The sequence below is a fragment of the Danio rerio genome, chromosome 16, assembly GCF_049306965.1.
Source record: "Danio rerio strain Tuebingen ecotype United States chromosome 16, GRCz12tu, whole genome shotgun sequence".
NCBI classification, from domain to species: Eukaryota; Metazoa; Chordata; class Actinopteri; order Cypriniformes; family Danionidae; genus Danio; species Danio rerio.
Window position 1 is genome coordinate 20,441,122 of NC_133191.1, and position 21,679 is coordinate 20,462,800.

Below are 21,679 nucleotides of genomic sequence, written 5' to 3' on the forward strand. Positions count from 1 at the left end.
TTTGGACATGTGGGGGAAACCGGAGCACCCGAGGGAAACCCTCGCGAACATGGGGAGAACATGCAAAATGCTTTTCTCTAAATGCCAAGTGACCCAGCCGGGACTCGAACCAGCGACCTTCTTGCTATGAGGCGACTGTGCTACCCACTGCGCCACCGTGATGGCCTATGTATGCATTTATTTTCAGCAAAATAATTCTATCATTTTTACACACAACCTCACATGGTTCCAAACAATATGCATGTCTTTGTTCTGCTGAACACAAAAGATCTTGTGAAGAATGCCGATAACCAGTTTTGTCTTCTATTGACTTACAATGAAGATCTGTTTATTTACTATCTTCTTTCACGTCCTATATAAAAAATTAAAGTCATAGATGATCATGCATGTTGAAATATGTTTTTAATATGTGCATATGCACACACTATATACTTATATGCTCAGCAGCACACATATCAGTTCATCATAGTCTGTTTACAATTCATGATTATGCAATATATATATATATATATATATATATATATATATATAAAAATTATTCAACTCAATTCACCTTCCCAACAAGCGAATCATTCAAATCTAAATATGTCCTTGCGCCGAGCAGCCCTACAGTAGCATTGTGTTGGGGCACGATAAAACCGTCCCATTGAGCGCTGCCGTTTGATGTGGCCTGTTTAATTTAACACAGTATTGTGATGTAAATCAGGGGAGGGGAGGGAGACAGACAGCGACGGGAAGACAGGGAATCTCCTTGGTGATAATGTAATCCATGGTCCCCCCCTCCCCTCTGCAGCCCCTCGGTGACGCAGCAGTCCGTGTGTGCGAGCGGAGCCACGAGGTGCTGCTTCCTAAGAGGACGACGTCACTCAAATCTCCCTCCTCTTCCTCCTCCTCCTGGAGCCGGAGGTAAGCAGCAGCTACACACACACATGCGAACCGCGCTTGACAGCACACACACCCATTCTCTCTCTCTCTCTCTCGCTCTCTCGCTCTCACTTCTCACTCTTGTCATTCCGTCTTGGATGTAATCTGTCCAGCTTTGGCTCTTTGTCACTTTATTTTTATCTCTCATCTCCCTGAAGTCAATTTCTCACTCACACACACACACACTCATCCGAAGATGTGCTGCATTGCCGTGCGCTCTTTTCTATGGAGCTGTTTGGTTTCCGAGGGCTCATAAGTCAGAAGCTCCAGAGTGGTTCCTCCTGGTAAGCTGGCACTGATGCCAACATGGGCAGCAGGCGTGCAGTGGACCCGCACCTGGACGGCAGGTTGATGCCAGCCGCTCTGGTGGAACAGGAGGAAGATGAGGATGAGGATGAGACCTCCGATACCAGCAGCACTGACCGAGGCACCATGCCCACATTTGATGTGCCGTATTTCCGATACATCGATGAGGAGGGCACCGAGGAAGAGGGCGAGGAAGAAGGCTGGTGCAGCAGTCGCTCGCTGTCCTCCATTGACGAGGAAGACTCCAGTGACTCTTCTGTCTCCCACAGGTACGCTGCCGTGCCTGCCAGCCCTGAAAAGGTTCTGGAGCATGTACTGGGTCAGTTGAGGCTGGACGAAGAACAGAAGAGCCTCCAGAGCAGAGAGACAGGTAAGGATGTGACACTTTACAACTCAGCCTTTTGGGGGTGTCAGATGTGGTCTGCAGACTTGATGCACTGATGAAGACTTACAGGTGGTTTTTAATTCAGGGAAGTTCTGCATGAGGAGTTTCATGTTGGTTTGGTTTTTCTTTCATGCATCGTTTTTAGTTTAGACTTGGCTTGAATGATGTTTTTTTTTTTTTTTCTGCATAGACATGCGGTATAAAACATATGGAAATTACCTGAAACTACTAAAATAGTTACTGTATATTAGATGCAACATTGATACATTTCATATAGTAAATATTAAATTATAGTGATTAGATTAAAAACTGTCTGAAGTACACTTACAGTTTAAGTCAGAATTACTAAAATGATGTTTAACAGGGCAAAGATATTTTCAAATATGTCTTTTTTGTCTTATTTGTTTTATTTTGGCTAGAATAAAAGCAGTTTTACATTTTTTAGAAACCATTTTAAGATCAAAATTTTTAGCCCCATTAAGCTATATTTTTTGATAATCTACAGAACAAACCATCGTTGTACAATTTCCTGCCTAATTACCCTAACTTGCCTAGTTAACCTAATTAACCTAGTTGAGCCTTTAAATGTCACTTAAAGCTGTATAGAAGTATCTTTAAAAATCTAGTTAAATATTATCTACTGTCATCAAAGCAAAGATAAAATAAATAAGTTTTTAGAAATGAGTTATTAAAACTATATTGTTTAGAAATGTTTGAAAAAAATCTTCTCTCCGTTAAACAGAAATTGGGGAAAAAAAATAAACAAACAGGGGCTTGTAATTTGGCGGGCTAATAATTCTGACTTCAACTTATATATAATGTGAATATGAAAAACAAATTCAGTCAGTTTTTTTTTTTAATTATTAAATTTAAATGTTATCTAAGCTTTTCCTTGATGTATGGATTTTTTAGGACAGGGCAAGTTTTTTTTTTTTTTCTGAGATGTCACTATTTAAAAATCACCTTTAAAGTTGTAATGTATATTACTCAAAATTTTTTAAGTAATTAATTTTACTTAAATAGTTTTAATAATAAAACTCTTTAAATAAATAATTTTAGTTTTTCTTTTATTTTTCAGTGAAGTATCAACAGCTATTTTAAGTTTAATAGACCTGAATTTAGTACCAATTTTCAGAAAAGCAAAAATACCTTAAAATATGCTTTTTTTAGTTTCTGTCACATACACATCTGTCACATAATCACATGCATACAGAATTTTCCTAAAATGCTGTGTCATTCTTCAAACATGTTTCTTATTTTAGTTCTGTGCTATAAGGTTAATGATGTGATGGCAGTGATCTACTTTTAGATGACTGTCAGACTATATTTTATCCTGCTGGTACCGAGTTATTATCTCCTGCTGGCTTCAGTGCTCTGCCGTCATGGATGGCATGCTACACTCTATGGTTAGCTGGCAGCAGTTAAACCGGGTGCTCTAAAAAGGAGAAAAGCAGATTGTGGGGTAGTTCCACATATTGAGAGATGCTCATTGAATTTTGGTCATTCAAATACCTTTAGTGCTTTAATGATCATAGCATAATCTTCTTGCATGTGAGATACTATTGCATTGCGTTCAAGAGGATAAAATATTTTGCCTGCTGCTTCAAGCCATTCTTGATTTGTTTGTAGCAATTATTGATTTAGATTCTCCATAGGGGACTGAACATCTCTGTAGCCCTAAAGCCATTGAGTTTAGGGTCGACTATGAAGTGAAACTGAGGGATTTGGAATGCTTGTAAGGCATTGTTTTGAAACCGAACAAAATAACTAATTCATGTCCATGCCTATTTAAAGAGGTATGAAAATGCTTTGCTTTGGTTCTTTGAGTCTAAATTGCTGAAGTTGTTGGATATCAAGCTATTATGTCTCTCAGACTAGATTAGAGGAATGAGCAAGTGTTTTTTCCCTTTAGAAAAGCCTGACTCTGCGGTGTCTGTTCCCCCTCCCTCTTGCATGTCGGGCCAGTCCAGCAGAGTGAGTTCTAACCTCATTAAAGACATTGATAGCTAATCGCTATAGTTCAGCTCACTTCTCTGTTGTGTGCAGAGGGTCTGTCTGTTTAAATCTTACACTGCTGCTGCAGTTCTTCTATCTGCTTGCAGTGCAATTCCAGAACTCTCTTCCACAGCTTAACTGAGGGAAAGTTGCCATTTGGACAACACTGCCACTTAAAATCCAATTATTTAACAAAATGGGTGCTTATAAAGGTGCCATTGATTCAATTTTTTTAATTGTACTATGCAATATCTACATAGTAGGTGTGTGACTTGGATAAGTTCAAAAGTATACAGAAATGGTTATATATGCTTATTTATTACCAAATAATATACCTCCTTATTGACCATATTTGGAACAGTTATGCATATTAATGAGCTCTGCTCTGATGCAGCTCTGTTCTTGCTCTCTCTCTCTCACACATGAACACACAACATGATGTACTCCGAAATAAACAATAAACACCTCAGCGTTTAATAAAATGTATTTCTGTTCTTTTTGTTCCATAGAAATTGCAGTAGGAGCTGAGTAATGAGACATTTTGCTTAAATGTGCATTAAACACACTCAGCAGTCTATTTGTGTTTGTTAGCTCATATTACAAACCAGTCTGGCAAATTACACAATAAACGTGATAAATTAACAAGACACAAATAAACACACCTTATGCCTCTTCATGGTGGCACTGAACAAATTTATAATCCGTATATCCTGCATTTTTCGTTCTGACGGCTGTGGGAATCATTACTTCATAGAAGTAAAAGAATCCATTACTGCATAGATAACTGGCTTTGACTTTGCTGAATTTCCTGTTTTCAAAATAAGAGTCCCACATACATGATAAGTTGAAAATAAACGTTGATAAACTTAAAAATAGGAGAGGAAATTCATCATTGTTATTATGTCCTCAAAGCAGTCTGGGGTGTGCATATTGTTCATCTTAAGTCTGTTTGGCTGCTGATCTCCTGATGATGCAGATACTTACAGGTCTGGATGATGTAGAGCGTAATCTAAAGTACATGTAAATCTTGAGGGCATGCCCCATGAGCAACGCAACAGTCTGTATTTTGTTCTGATTGACCTGTTTTTTAATGGAATTTACATTAGAATGAGGAAACAATGTTGTATGTGGCTCACAGTATGGCCATTTCTATCCCATTTCAACTCGTATTATTCGACCTTGCTTAGGTTTACCAGTATTTCCCTTATAGGGCAGCTTTAATGGCAAAGTTTATCTTTTTTTTTTTTTTGTTTCATGAGCCTGTATTACTGATTTTCTTATGTGGAACACAAAAGGATACATTTAGGAAAATGTTCATACTGCTCTTTTTTCATACGATACAAGAGGACTTGGACTTCCCAGCTCCAGAGAGAACTAAAAACTGGTTTCAAAATTGATTTTTTTTTTAAAACATCACTATTGTTGTGCCTGTCACACTCATGGTGTAAGTTTTGGGGAGTGTAGATTAGAGCCAAGCAAAAACAAATATGGTCAACATAGGAGGAATTCATAGTAGTGTTGTGGTTGCTCAAGAGTTTCCTAAATGTTCATCATCAAAGTGTGGATTTATTTCACATACAACCAAGAGGGAAGATGCATCTTGTTACTCACACAGCAGCATATTCACAGACATGAGCACTGAGAATATTCAGCAGAACAAAGAATGCATTACAAATCCTCAAAATCATAAGTGCTGAAATAAATAAAAACTTTTGGTTGAGCTGTTTCTGTGAAAATCATACTAAACATGCATAGTCCACTTTTACTTTTACTGTGTGGAAAAATAGCAGAGTGGACATTCTGCTAAACCTCTTTGGTTCAGCAGAACTGAGAGAAGCAAACAAAAAAGTAATAAAAAAAAGTAATTTTCTTATAAACTTTTATTTGAACCATTTCTCCGAAATGTATACCCACATCCACAGTCCTCATTCACTTTCAGTGTGTTGAGAAGATCAGCTTGAACATTCTGCTAAACCTCTCTGTTTTGGTTCAGCAAAACAAAGAAAGCTGTACAGATAAAACAAAAACATAGATGATGACAAAATGAAAACTTTTAATTGACTTATTTCAATCATATCTAACAGCCATAGTCCCCTTTCATTTTTACTGTGCTAAAGCAGTTTGTTCATTCTATTAAACCTTTCTGTTTTTTTTTAGCAGAACAAAGAAAACACACACACACACACACACACACACACACACACACACACACACACACACACACACACGCACACACACACACACACACACACACACACACACACACACATACACACACACACACAAACATTATAATACCTAACAGCCATAATCCCCATTCATTCTCTTTTACTTTGTACAAAAGAGCAGCTTGAACATTCTGCAAAACCTTTTTGTTTAGAGTAACAAAGAACACACTACAATTTTCCAAAATCATAAATGATAATAAAAATAAAGCTTTAAATAAAGCTATTTTTAACTATACCTTACAGACATAGTCCCCATTTAATTTCCTCTGTGTACAAAAAGAGCAGTTAAAACATTCTGCCAAACCTCTCTATTTCTGTTCAGCAGAACAAAGGAACTTTTACAAATTCTGAGATACAAAAATGTTGATATAAATAAAATTTTATTTAAAATCGTGCCTAACAGCCTTGTCCCCTATCACATTTGCTATGTGCAAAAGAGCAGCTTAGACATTCTTAAAAACGGCTCTACAAAAAAAGCATTACAAATTTAGAAAAAAAAAAAAAACATACATGATTTTTTTGGCTGAGCTATACCTTCAAAAGCTTTGTGCTGATGGAGCACACTTTGTATTGTCATTCCTATATATATATATATATATATATATATATATATATATATATATATATATATATATATATATATATATATATATATATATATATATATATATATATATATATATATATATATATATATATATATATATATAATTTGCTGGTGTTGTCAAGATAAGCAGTGATTTATTGTTGGGGGGAAAAGGTCGGCATGATCTATGAACTGTCAGATGAAGTGGCTTCACTCCCAACTGCCTGGTATAAGCTCTATTCTTTTGGGAGGGTTTTGTCCGCACCATAAAACTATTGTAGTGTAAACGGTATGACAGATAAATAAATGAGTTTTATTTTATGCCATTGTTGAAATAAAACAAGCACAGCATTGGTTCAGACTGCCTGGGGATGCTTATGTTATTTTTTCCAAAGTTTGTTTCTGTCCACATGTACATTTATACGTATTAGTTCAGTATTGTATGTTCCCCTGAACAGAGACAAAGAAAAACCGAGACAGACAGAAGCAGACATGGAGATTCCCAAAGGACAGGTCTCATGGGAAAAGAAGCTAGCGGTGTATTATGTGAGACTGTCATGCTCGCGCTCTACTCACATGTGTATGGAGTTTGATATGGCTCAGTATTGATTTCATACAGCTTCTGAAGTATCCATCAGCTGATCCCAGATGATTTCCGTGTTTACATCCTGCAGGATCGGGTAGCTTCTGTACACAAAGGGATTTAAATGTTTGTTGTTTAACGTATGAAGCCGAAGGGAAGCGTGCAGTAAAAGTATTGATTCGTTTAAGGAGAGGGAGAGGTGCTTTTATTGTTTTTTTGTTTTTTTCCAAATGAAAGGGATCCATCCAACTGTATCTCCCCGCAGAGCTGGAGCTTTTGGCATCTCTCAATGCTGATAAATACAGAAACAGGATGATGGATGAAAGAAAGAAAGAAAGAAAGAAAGAAAAAGAAAATGAAAAAGAAAGAAAGAAAGAAAGAAAGAAAGAAAGAAAGAAAGAAAGAAAGAAAGAAAGAAAGAAAGAAAGAATTTTAATTTTACTGTACATTTTTGCCTGTGGTTCGGTGGTTTTGTTTGTTTAAAATTACTATTATAAAAATATAAGAATATTACAAATATTAAAATAAAATTTATGCTCAGTTATGCAAGAAATGTTACCATTTACAATAACGATTCATTTTGAGTAGTGTTTCTTTGTAATACATTTAGTCTCTTTGTTATGTGTGTGTTTGTTGTGAGTGAATTCAGCCCATAGCAGTTGAAATCAATTTCAATGCAAATTTGTCTTTGATTATTTCAGCGATAATGTTCATTGATGCTCAAGCCAAGAGGGTGGATTGGTTTATTGAATTTTTTTGGGGTTCTAGCATGTGTTTGAAGAATGTAATATTTCCTCTGTGTCCAATATCAGGGTTTTTCCTCATGTAATGAACATGTCGTTTTCAGTTTTCTGTGCTCTGCGTTTAATACAGAAAAGTCAATATACAACTTATTGATTTGACATATTATACTTATAAGAGATCCAAAAGAACTGCAGATAACATACACTATTTCCACAAAAATAGCAAAAAGCTCAACTGTTTGACACTAATCACAATAGTTTCTCAAGCATTAGATCCTCAAATTAGAAATATTTCTGAATGATCATGTACATGGCTGGGCTAATGATTCTGAAAATACAATAATAATAAAACAATAAATAATAAAACATATTTGAACATATAATAAAGTGGAAATACGTTTTAACATTTGAATATGATTTCACTGAAGTACTGTTAAAATCTATCTATTTTGGTGAGCATTCATATTTTCATAATTTTTATTAATGTTGTGCTAAATTTTATTTTAAATAAAAACGATGTGCATTTCAATTTGCTTTCAAAATAATAAATATATTTTAAAAGGTTATATAGTGTCCAGCATAACTGAAAACACCCCTCACAGATTTCTCTTTTAATTAAATTTTTTTAATATGATACAATACAATAATATATTTATGCATATACATTAGATTAGTCAGTACCAAAGACAAAGGTTTTTATTATTATTATTATTTTTATGTCATTTGATTTTGAATGTACACGTTTATACTGTCCTGGAAAGAAAACTAAAGTCCAGCAAGTGGTATTAAATTACATTAAAAAAATAAAAAAACTCTTATGAGTCATATTCACATCCAGTAGTTGAGAGTAAGTCACAGGGACATTAATGAAATCTTGCTTAAAAAAAAAAAAAACTGCTGAAAAAAAAGTTACGTTTTCAATTTGTTTTCAATTTAAAAGTTCAATTTGTGAAAAGTCAGCCAGTAAAGTTCATAAATATATTGCAGTGTTTTCATGTACATTGTGGCATAGTATTCATTAAAACAGATATAAAATACCATTGTATTCAAAATAAAAAGAGCTAAATTGTTTCATATAGTTTGTTATTTTTCCCCCAGTTGAATACAAACCTATTTTCCATTCATATATTAGCAAATATTTTGCTAATATTTTACATTATATATAAACACTATTTATATATTAGCAAAATATGTTGCAGCGTTTGCATGTTCTTTAATGCATAGAATTTATTAGAATAAAAGTAAAATAACTTTCATTATTATATAGTGGAAGTCAGAATTATTACCCCCCCCCCCTGAATTATTAGCCCCCTTGTTTATTTTACCCCCAATTTCTGTTCAACAGAAATATTTTTTTTTTCAGCAGTAGTTTTATATAACTGTATTATATAACTGATTTATTTTATCTTTACCATGATGATAGTAAATAATATTTTACTAGATGTCTTTCAAGACACTTTTTTATACAGCTTAAAGTGACATTTTATGACTTAAAGACCTAATTAACAAGGTAAATTAGGTTAACTAGGCAGGTTAGGGGAATTAGGCATGTTATTAAATAATGATAGTTTGTTCTGTAGGCTTATAGGGGCTAATAATTTTTACCTTAATTTTATTTATTTATTTATTAAAAACTGCTTTTATTTGGACTTTCTCCAGAAAAAATAATATATATATATATATATATATATATATATATATATATATATATATATATATATATATATATATATATATATATATATAATCAGACATACTGTGAAAATTTCCTTGCTCTGTTAAACATCATTTGGGAAACATTCAAAAAAAAATCAAAGAGGGGCTAATAATTCTGACTTCAGCTGAATATGTTTTAGATCTAAATCTAGCTTGTTTTATAGTTATGTATTATTCACTGCTCTCTATAATGACTTAAACCACAATCAATGTGGATCAAATATGATAAATCTAACCCTGGTTTTCTCTAAGGGATGTGAATTAGTTTCATTCTCATGATCCAATATTTCCTATTTCTGCTTAAAACGAACTCAAACGCCTGAGCAGTGGTCAGATCTGTGTTCAAGGCCTGCTGAGGTCATTGGAGAGTTCTGGTCAATGAGCAATAATCAATCCCTGTCCACACGGCTGAACGAGAGACTTGTGGGAATGGTTTCATTGATGACAATAACTCGGTTCACACTAAAATTACCAAGCACTTCCTCATGACGCCTGAGCATAATGAGACTGAAGCTGTCAAAGCACATTACCCATTCTTTATGAGCTTGATTTATGCAAAACAGGGATAGTTTATGTAAAATAATTCTTATAGACATCTTAATCAAAACGAAGGGGTGATTTTGTGTATGTGTGCTTTAAAAAAAATGCTTGTGAGTTTGGTACAAATGCTTAAGGCAAGACACCGCAGGAGAAAAGTGCAACATAAATAAATGAAGATAGTCTACAAGATGTACATTTTGACAACTGCTTGTACTTTTGACTGTTCAATTGCAAGGAGAACAGATTACACAATGTCTGGGGGAACTAAGATTGTGCTAGTTTTTGTTGCAAGTTGTCTTTTAAAACCATTAAGCAAATAAATAATTACATGGCTTGGCAAAAAAAAAAAAAAAAAAGTTTGAACCTTATGTCCTCTGGCATACCAAAAAATAAGTGTGGGAAAAATATTCTACTTTATATTATGTGTTCTCTGCAGTGGCTCTTTCTAGAAACAACTGCAGCCATATCAAGGGGTGACATATAAAGAATTGTATTAGTTTTAAATAATGGCACAAAATCCAAAATATAAGGAAATGTTGCACAAACATCTCCATGCATGATTTAATACTATTGTCCCATAAAATGTGGACTAGGAATACTCTTACAAATGCATATTCAATAAGGTCAAGTACCTTTTTGGTGCTATTCTTTGCTTTACCTCTTTTTGTGAATAAAAAAAAAAACTAAGAATTTTAAATCTTTTTTTTCTGTATGACAGATTTTTTTTTATGTTTTTTTTTTATTTGCAAATGAGATATTGGGCTCTATTTTAATGATCTAGGCGCAAAGTCTAAAGTGCATGGCACAAAAGCATTAAGGGTGTTCCAAATCTACTTTTGTTATTTTAAGGGTGGAAAAATATACGATCTGCGTCCTGACACAGATCTAACAGGGTTGTGATTATTCTTTTAATAAGTATGAGTTTGTTTTAAGCATAACATGCATTAAACCAATCAGTCTCATCTCACGTTTCTTTTAAGAGTCAGTTGTGTTGCGCCTTGAAGCATTTGCCATTTGCATTGCAGACTTTGTAAAAACTTTATTAAACAGACCATGTGTAACGAGGATAATAAACGAGCCTCCTCCATTCGTTTTTTTTTACTTTCTCTTTACCTTTACTCTTCACTTTACTCCTTTACTTTCATGGGTAAAGAAACGGTGTTGTACGCACTGCGCTGAAGACATCTATTAGCCTATATATTTAATGTTGTTTATTAAGCGCAAATATTTGTTTCAAAACTATTTCTAAATTCAGTTCTAATTTTCAGTAAACTAATAAATGAACAATAATAACAAAGTGTGGTAAAAAAAACTGAGCTATGTCCAAACACACATCCTATGCTCCATATGGTCCAAAACCCGACATGTAATAAATACTATTACTACTAATAATGATAACATTATACAAAAGCAAATTTTCATAAATAAACTGAAAAAAGCCCTTGACCCAAAGAAGGCATGGAGGCAATGTTTTTTATATTTATGTAGAAAATATATATTTTTAAATATTTTAATCTAATTCTTTTTCCTTTGTAAATATATTTCTGTATTCCTTTATGTCCTGTGTGTATTAAGCAATGCGTAAGCGTTCAAAGTGCACAGCTAACTGCGCTCAACTTTAGACCAGCTTTCAGCTGGTCAATTGCACAGTATATTTCAGTTCTTCAAAATAGCAACATGCCAACAATGCGCCTTAACACGCCTTCTTTATAGACCGGATTTATCCTTTATAAATAGATGTGCTATTTAAACAATGTGGTGCAAAACTTGAAAATTACGGTTTCGCTTTTACGGTTTACTTGAAAATTACGGTTTAGAAAATAGCAACAAACAAGTCTTGCGCCTTTTTGTGCTGGGTGTATGATAGGGCTCGTTATTTCATGAAATATGCACTGATTTTCATACATGCCACACAAATCTGTACATGCTGTCAGGATCAATATCGTTGTTGAATTTTTTTTTAACAGAGTTTTTTATTTATCACCTCTTGATTAAAAAAAATACTGCAAAAATGTTATTTGTAGAAAAAAAAATGTTGTGTAAAATGAGCAATTTTTTTACAGTATGAGCAAATACTTTTGTGAAAACTTTGTGAAATATAGTAATGAGTCAAACTAAAGTTTTATGTATGTACTGTAAGTGGTGCTGAAATGGAGATTTATGACTCATTTTGAGAGAAAAAAAGTCCTGTATATTATATATTGTAATTACAGTTTACAGACATAAGTGACAAATGACGTTTACTTACCCTCATTCAAAATCAGTTTTTTTTGTGTGTGTGTGTGTGTGTGAAAAGAGAAAATGTTTCAAAATATCTTCTTTTGTCCTCATCAGAAAAAAAAACCCTGGTCTAAGGCAACAATGGCAGAATTTTCATTTTTGAGCGAAAGGTCTCCCTTATAAGAAGTTGTTTTAGATCAGTCTTATGCCTCGCCTTCTCATTAACTGAAAAACATATATATATTTTTTGTTTTTATGCATGCTTGCCTTTCTTGCATGTATCTGTCAATATCATATAAGCAGTTGACCAGGCCTGAGAGACATGAACTGTGGTATCTCTCCGCTGTCCATCAAAGCTTCAGTCAGCAGCTCATTTGACCTCTAGGGTTTGCCGCTGTCATTGTGGTGGTCATTAACTCTCAGCTTTTTTCACATCATGTTTTCAAGTCAAGCTGACAGACTCCGATCGCTCCTGTGTGGGTGCAAAAGCTTAAGGGCCTACTCACACTATGCTATCCTAACCGTGTCCAGGCCCGTTTCCCGGATCGTTTGAGAAGTGAGTGCTCTGAGTCGGGCTCAGCCACAGTTAACTTGGCCGGCTCTGGCCTGGTTGGAAGAGGTGTGCCAGAGCACGGTTCACTTGGGCTTTGGTTCGGTACGCTTGTAGTGTGAAGGCAAAGCATGCCAGAGCCCGAAACTGAAGACAAGACGTGACTTTTACAGAATTGTTTTATATGGATTTATTAATCATTCCTACTGTTCAATGAACGCAAACTGTCCTAGATTATTCGAGGCAAGCCCCTTATTGCACGACAGCTGTACCTTCAGCAAACCTCCTAATTCCTGCAGCACGAGGACTCTATGATTGTTTATTAGTATCAAAAGTGGCTGATCTGTTCGGCGAATTATTTGACTGCGTGTCACCACATCCCAAAGGACTAAAACAATATAACTAAAGAAATCTCCACTTTGCTGAGCGAAAGCACTTACTGAACAGCGCATCATTCATGACATAAGCGTCCCCAGGCCCGAATGTAATGTGAGTGCGGTTGGCCTGGTTCAAGTCAACTGTTTATAGTGTGAGTACGCCCTAAAAGAGCTTGCAAGATGCAAGAGACGGAGGATATAGTTAGACCCACTTTTTCACAATGGGAGGAAAAGCAAAATAAAACATTCTGTTGTCTTTTAGATAGAATTTGAAATTCTGTGGCAAGGCATAAGCTCATAATGATAGTGAATGGATTATTCTCAGGAGCTACTTTCATAATATGTTTTAGGAATTAAAAAATAATCAGTTATATTTTATACTGATAAAACAGTGTTGCAAATCAAGCTTATTTGTTAAACTATTGCAGCTTGCACGACAAGAAAAATCACAATGTTTATTTTGCTAGCGCACATTGTTAATCCGTGAAAAAGTTTTTTTTGGAAATCTTTTATCAAATTTTGACCATTTGCTTCTTTTCTGGAATGTCAGTCCTTTTCTGATGATGTCAGTTTGATGGATTGGGCAAAATATGTTTATCCAGGCCCCTCCAACTGTTAGTTTGATGAGAGGAAGAGCGCAAAAATGAAACCCCACCCCCTACTCAATATTTAGTTTCAGTATGAAATTTGTCATCATACTGAAATACAAGTCAGCAACTTCTGGCTTATGTGAACATTTTTTTCCATTGCAACATTATTTAAGGTATTTACTAGTAGTGGACTGTTATCAGTGTTAATGTTCTGCGCTAACGCTAGACTCTTATTGTGTGATAAAAAAAAAAATATCGCCGTTAATCTATTCTCAAAGTTGGGTTGGGAGCTGGGTCTATCCTAGTAGGTGCAGTTCGGCAGTTTTACTTTAACTTATGAACATTTCATTCATACCCCCATGACAAACTGGGGTATTAGATGCAAATAAAGAGTAAGGACTGGTGAAAGTGTAATGGAAATTAATAACGAACTCTAAATGGAAAAAAATAAAATGTCTGTTTTGTGTGTGTGTGTGTGTGTGTGTGTGTGTGTGTGTGTGTGTGTAGTTTGATAGCGGTGTTTACTTCAATAAAGCCACTAATATATGCATACTCTACATGTCTTAATTCCATTTCCATTCTATTTTTAAGGTGATTAAAAATCGCTGTTTCGAGCTATTTGTTTTCTAAATGCCTTTGGCAGAATTCAATTGAGCCATTATAATCTAGATTAATCTATAGTATTTACTTTTTACTGACATGTAAGCACTCTGTGGCTTTAAAATCCCATTAACACAACAAATGTGCTTTTATAAGTTTACTTTTATTTTAATAGACTTGTTAATTAACATTTTTTTAAAAGAGATTTTTCTGTTACTGTATGTAATGATAATTATGTTTGTGTAATGGTAATGATACCATAAATGTGATTTTTTTGTTGTATGTGTTATACTGCTAAATCTAGTTTGTTTAGTTAGTTTTGTGATTGTAGTGGCATTTATTTTTAAGTTACAATGCAATCATTTTTTGTCTTGTATACATAATGTACATAATAAAAAAATGAACATTTTTCACATGTTAATGATACCGGGATTTGTTTCTGTGTTACGGTAATGAAAGATTCAATTATTCTATGTTACAATAATGAGAATGAAATACTGTTACAGTTATGGGAATTTATCTTTTTTTGTTACAATAATAATAATTACAATTTTGTGTTGCAGTAAAGATGACAATGGCAGATATGCAATGATAGTGACAATGAATGGCAGGGACAATGATGTTGAAAAGAAAACTTTAGTTAATTTACTTTATGTATACTGTAGTGTCTCAAAAAGATCCAAATTGGCTAAATTAGTTCTGTCAGAATTTCGTCAAAATACCTCAAACTTTAATTATATTTTGTAATTAGATGGCAAATAGATTTTATGATGTGTATATGTTTTTCACCTCACCACATTTTTATCATTTTTACCTTGAGAATCATTTTACCTTGTTTAACAACGATAACCCAAATATTGTTGACAGAAAGCTTCTATTTTATTACATGCATACTAAATGAGCATGCACAGAAATAAAGCAACATTTACATATCGGAGTCATTAATTGCCAGACTCTCATGCAAACTGTCAGACAGTGTGATGGGTGCATTGTGCATCTTCTTGGCTAAGCACCATGTCTTATTACAGTAGCCTACGAGCAGTGCATCGCTGACCACTTCCTGCCACACGACAAACTGATCCAGTGCAATCAATTTTTTGTCAACAAGTAATCTAATCCACCTTTTGTCCAGATTCATTGGAAGTTCACAAAGAAAACATGAAACACTTTCAAACCTTGGATCAAACTCTTACCTTCATTTGAAAACACCATTTTCATTTAAGCCTTACGCAGTATAGTGATATACACTGGAGAGAATGCAATTTGTCACATTTGTTTCTTAGATATTTTTAATGAAAATTTGATTTTATGGTATTTTGCATGACTATGAACACTCTTCTAACCAAATTCTCACTATTTAGTGAAAAAAAATCCAGTTTTTATTTTATTCTTCGTAGGCTTTGTGAATCAGCAGAAAATTTGGTTCTATATTCAGTCTACACTTTAAGTCATGGTCATTTTCATAGTGTACTACATGTACAGTTGACATGGAGTGAAAGTGAAGTCAAGGATGTCTAATCCTTGGCGATTTCTCTTAGCAGAGCAGCAGCGTTTATTGTCAGAGGGGAAAAAAAGAGTGTTTAGAAGAAGTCCTTCATATCTCAGATGATAAAAAATGCAATTTTTTAGTAGTGAGAGTGAGTCAGGTTTATCTGCGACTGCCGAGTGAGGGTGTTAATGAGAAATCTTGTGAAAATGCCTCTGCAAATGAGCAGCTATGTTTGTGTGTGTGTGTGTGTGTGCTGCGCAGCTGCTGATTGGATAATTCGATTTAGTTTTAACTAGTTTAGCACTGTTGCAAATGGCACAGCACAACAAAACTAGAGCATGAAGATGCATAGCTGCATCGTAGACTGTTTCGGTGATTACAAAGATATTGATCAAGCTTTTTTATGTTCCTTCATTTGCAGAATAGCAAGAAGTGAGTTTGTGTTTGGAGAGAATAACGCTTTTTTCAATTTAAAGTATTTTTCCAAGGCACAATAGTATAATTATAAAGATATCATGTTAAACTCTCCAACTTCCCATTAAAAAAAAAAACAAACCACACACACACACACACACACACACACACGTACGCACGCACGCACACGTAATCGATTTCTTGATTAGAGAACCAATAGTAAATTACGATTCTATTACTATTCAGAGTCTGTTGCTTCAAGTAAAGTCAAGTTGAGCTTTGTTTTCATTTTGTGGATTGAAATGTTGTGTCTCCCAGGACCACTGGGATACACAAATAAACATAATCATAAATAATAAGCACAGCGTTGGATGTAAAAGCATTTTTTAAAACCTATGTAGAACTACCATACTGGAGCGGTAATCTGACTATACATATAACCTTAGTAAGATTTACGTAAAACAGGAACAATGTTGTGCAATAGTTTGTGTTTGCAATCCCCACCCGCAATCTCAACAGGGTGCTTTCACACGTCTAGTTTGTAAAAAGTCAGGAAGGTTATTGAGTCCAACTTAGGTGAGAGTGTTGAGTGGCGAAAGAGGGAAGGGTTTGCATGAAAAGAGGAGTTTCATTATGTGCACGCATAGATTTTCACAATGGCAACACAAACACAGACGAAGTTTGTTTACATGGACATCAGTAATCAAATTATTTGCCTTAATCAAAATGAAACAATAATGTGATTTAGGTGTTTACATGAACTGCTTTTTAAATGTTACATTATGTTGCACATAATTCAATTGACATCATCACGTCACCACTCTATCCATATTTCCTACAGAGTTTTATGTAATTTCGGGTTTCATTTTGAATTTGTCGACTTTTAACTGAAGTTTGGCAGTTTCACTTTCATTCAGGACCATTTCATGCATGCCCCCTGTGACAAACAAGATATTGGATGTGAGGAACTGCTGAAAGAATGCTGTAATGCTTAATGGTAATAGTTTGATTGAAGTACATCGGATCTTTCAATATTGTAGTGATATTAATGTACTGTAAAGTCAGTAGTTAAATCATTTTGACTAAGGTATGTCTTTAAAAACTGAAAGAGTACTGAAGATACTAACTAATTTTGCCATCTGAATAAACAAAAACAAAGAACACTGATTACACGCTTATCAAATCTGTAGAGACAAGACGATCCACACAAACTGGAACTGCTTCTTTTTTTAAGTGGCAATTCCGGATTTCACCATTTCCAAATGCAAAAAGCTCTGCGGTAAATAATGTTCCTTACAAACATATTTTGTAGCTGTGCTCTCATAGCGGTAATATGGAAACAAAACCTTAGTTGCAGCACATTTATAAATGCAACACTGAAGACCCATGTCTTCGAACAATTCTTCTTTGTCCACTTGTTTTAATTATGGTTGGCAACACAATGTGTGAACTCTCTGCTGTCTGAACACTTTAACTCTCTGCTGTCTGAACACTGTAACAGGTAAAATATTCTTTGAAGCTATCATGCATATTAATGAAGTTGCATCTCATTTGCAATAGAGCTTGTTGATTGGTTTGAACCAAGTCTTTCTCAAAAATTAATGTTAAAATCTCAAAGACGTCACGTTGTACTGGCTTTTACAGACATCCAGTCTCCATGATGGAATTTACACAAGGATTTAATCGCCGTGACAGAGCTTAAAAAAATGTATTTTCAAACCCGAAGAATGAATTTGCTTGAAATAATGCATAAACAACAAATTTTCACTTTTTAGTGAAATCTATGAGTCCTAATAGTGTTTTTAGCAACGTGGGACATATATATGACTGTCAACATCTCAAAAAAAAAAAGTGTTTCGTAACCCTTTAGGGTTAAAACGTAAGTTGAGCAACATGATCTGTAGTACATTTACAGGTAAACATTGGTCATTTTATTGAGTCCATGAAAAATAGGAAAAAGTCAGAGAAAAGTGCACAATGCGTATTAGAGAGAGAGGAGTGTTTCTACAAGTGGTTTGTTAAACCCACTCACCTGTGTGAGGAACACTTAGAATTATGTCAACATAATGGGGACTTCTCAGCTGTGTTAACTGTCCACTGGAGGCTCTTGCGATCAGCAGCAGTGCTGTTCCTATACCAGACAGTGATGCAGCTGGTCAGCACACTCTCAATGGTTCCCCTGTAGAAGAAGGTGGTGAGGATGGGTGGGGGGAGACTTGACACTTTTTTTGCATTGGATGGTGGTGTCTCGAACCAGTCTGGGATGACTCATAAGGTACCAGTGACTTTTTGCGAGGGACTTTATCGCTGCTTGTTATACATGACTGATGGTTTGGGCACTAGCAGTCTTTCCACTACTGGTTGCCTAGTTACATGGTTCAGAATAGATTTCTGGTTGAATCAACTCAGCAAGTACTACTGTCATGCTACTCATCACATGCCCTTTACTGACTTTGCTCCCATTGTTAATTGCTTGTAAAAGTTGCTTCTTGTTTGCATAGTAGAGCATATCTGAATGTTTGTTCCACCTCCCATTGCTTACTACACTTATATCTTGTCGCCAATGGCTACAGATGCTTTTGCTGTCAGAAGTTGCAGGTATTGTTAGAGCTGAGTATAACGCAGGCAAACAGCTTTTTTAAAAAAACGTCTATTAGATGTGCACTGGTCATCTGGGTACTTCTTGTCTACTTTTTTTTTTAATACTATTAATCCTGACATACTACTTGGCTCGCATACTGTTTTTAACATACTTCATAGTAGGAAAATATGCTATTTCAGATGCAGCCAGGGTCTTACTGTGGAGAAGCAAGACTTTAGAATCAGATGAGCACTTCTCAGATATGCCACGGAAGTCCCACATAGTTCACACTCATTCTTTCATTACCAGGTGAAAACATCTCCTACTTCAGTGCTCACTGGCTACATTTACATCAGTAATAATGTATTTTTTTAAAATCTGAATAAGACAATAATATAATTAAGGTGTTTACATGAGTTGTATTTTCAATGTTGCTTGTTTGATCTTGTTTTACATGTTATAGCACACATAGATTGATTAACGTAATTGCATCACACTTCCTCTGGAGTTTCATGTCATTTTGGGTGTTTAATTTCTAATTTGTTGACGCTAACTGCAGTTTGGCAGTTCATGCATGCCCCCCATGACAAGCGAGATATTGGATGCGAGTATGAAATGCTGGAAGTGTGTAGTCCTAATTAAATTTGATATGCCGTATAGGAAAAAACTCTGTATTTTGCGGTGCAAGAATCTGTATCTAAATACGACAAACTTATACGATGGTAATAGTTTGATTATGATGTTTACATGTCTGTACCGCACTTCAATAATGTCTAAACATAATGATAAACATACATAATAAACTTGTCTTGATTTAATTTCTGTTTGCTTCGATTATGAACAAAAATCGCTGTTTACATAGTAGACTCTCAATCAGATTAATGTCTTAATCGCATTAAAATTGAATTACTAGTGTTCATTTAAACTTACTTACTGATGGAACATTTACCCACAAGGAGCATTGTTTCAGCGCACGGACATACATTCTAACATGCACAGGGCCAGTTCAGAGAGTAATTAATGGGATGGAGAAATGCAGTTTTTTTTTTTTTTTATGCAAAACCGAAATACTGCTCTATCCATATGCATATTTAACCACGGAGGTAGTATTGAACACACAAAGTATTACAGCATCCCTAGGTGATATCCTTAACCTACTAATCAAGGAACGGAAAAGCCATCGACCTCTGAAATAGAGACTAAGCCAAAAGAAAATGAATGATTGAATGAATTATTTCCATTAACTCTTTTTCCCACAAGTCAAAAACCAGCCCAAGTGAACATCAAAACTTTATTTCCATTAATCAATTCTGATGCGAAGCTTTAAAATGTGCATTAAAAAGGGTGATGGAAACATATCTCGTGTGAATGAGCGTGCACCATGTGTACAGCTGCTCTCTGCAGATTACCATAATGATGGCAGCAGTTCAGTAGAGCAGAACGCACAAAGCTCGAGGAAGTAAGTGTGAAATTAAGAAAGAATTTACAACAGTGGCAATGCGGCACAGGAACACTGTCACTAATAGGATTTACAGCTTCTAGAGGAATCCCTCTGTCACCAGACAGGGCTTCAGAAAACACTCAGCTCATTCATTATTCTCTCTTTTTCCCCTGCTTCACTTTGAGTTGCATAAGTTCAATTTACTGCTAATTGGAGTAAACATCTAGTGCCTTTAAAATCTGATTGTGAGCAATGGCTGCAGTCTATATTTAATTACAGTTTCAGGGATTTTTAAGACCTACATTTGTACACTACTTGCCTCTTTTTGTGTGAAAACAAAAAACAAACAAACATAATAATGTAAATGTACATTGAGTGTTAATAATTAATTAAGTATTATGAAATTTATCCATTTTGCAGCAAATATAGACAATATATACAGTATTGCTTTATCTGACAGAACAGCTGTATTAAACCATAATTTAAATTAAGAGGAAGCTAATATATGTGCGATAAAACAATTAATAAAATTATAATGAGGTATGGCAAAAATAATTAATTATACTTACGAACAAATGAATCAATTAAAAAACTTAACAAATACAGAAAGTCTCATATATAGACATAATTTTGAAACATTTTATCAAATACATTGTATATTTATATTTATAATAAGTACAGAGCTTTTAAAGGTTATAAATTATTCATTGGGACAAATCTGGTCAGTTTCATTAATAATTTAAATTGGTGATGATGTTTATTGATCCTCAAGCAAAATGATTGATTGATTTACTGTATTTAATGTATAAGTGTCCACTTATGAACTATTTGCAGCAAAAATTATTAACTTTAATTTACTTTGCCAAAGTCTCTACTTTGGATATTTAGAATGTGCATATTGGTATTTTGCATATTGGAATGTGCATATAAGTGTTTTTGAATATTTAGTGATTTGTTTAATTTAATATATGTTTATAATTTCAAATTATATGTCTAGTTTATATAAAAAGGTTAAATAAAACTTTTGAAACAAAAAATAAATAAATAAACAGAATGTCCTAATATTTAATGTCTTAATAATAGTTTTTATTAATGTTGCTTTAAAACATGAACTAAATTGTTTCTACAACGTTTAATATTTTTTAATTAAGCTTTTCATCACAACTATCTGTGTAAGAGTAAGTAAAAATAGATTTCATATTGAATTTAGTTTGTATTGAATGTTTTGTTTGTATGAATTAAAACATGTTTCAACAAGAATTAGCATTTTAATTCTTATTTCTACAACAATATTGTACAATATCTTCTTTAATTCATAACCTTTATTGCTTCTTTACTAATATTTATATATTTATCTTTTTTTTTTAAAGAAAATGGCTAATCAGAACACAATACGGTTTCATTAGTGAAT

The 21,679-nt window shown here is 34.2% G+C and overlaps 1 protein-coding gene across 3 annotated transcripts in view; it reads left to right on the plus strand.

Moving 5' to 3' along the window:
• rapgef5b (Rap guanine nucleotide exchange factor (GEF) 5b) overlaps positions 1–21,679 on the plus strand; it is a 123,062-nt gene that overhangs the window by 69,974 nt on the left and 31,409 nt on the right. For all 3 annotated transcript variants that reach the window (XR_012391288.1, XM_073924422.1, XM_073924423.1), the window contains exons 10-11: positions 794–906; positions 1,500–1,600. Coding sequence is in view for 2 of the 3 variants with exons in the window: in XM_073924422.1 (XP_073780523.1) it covers positions 794–906; positions 1,500–1,600 (214 nt within the window). In the remaining variant the exon portion in view is untranslated. The remainder of the gene's footprint in view (positions 1–793; positions 907–1,499; positions 1,601–21,679) is intronic.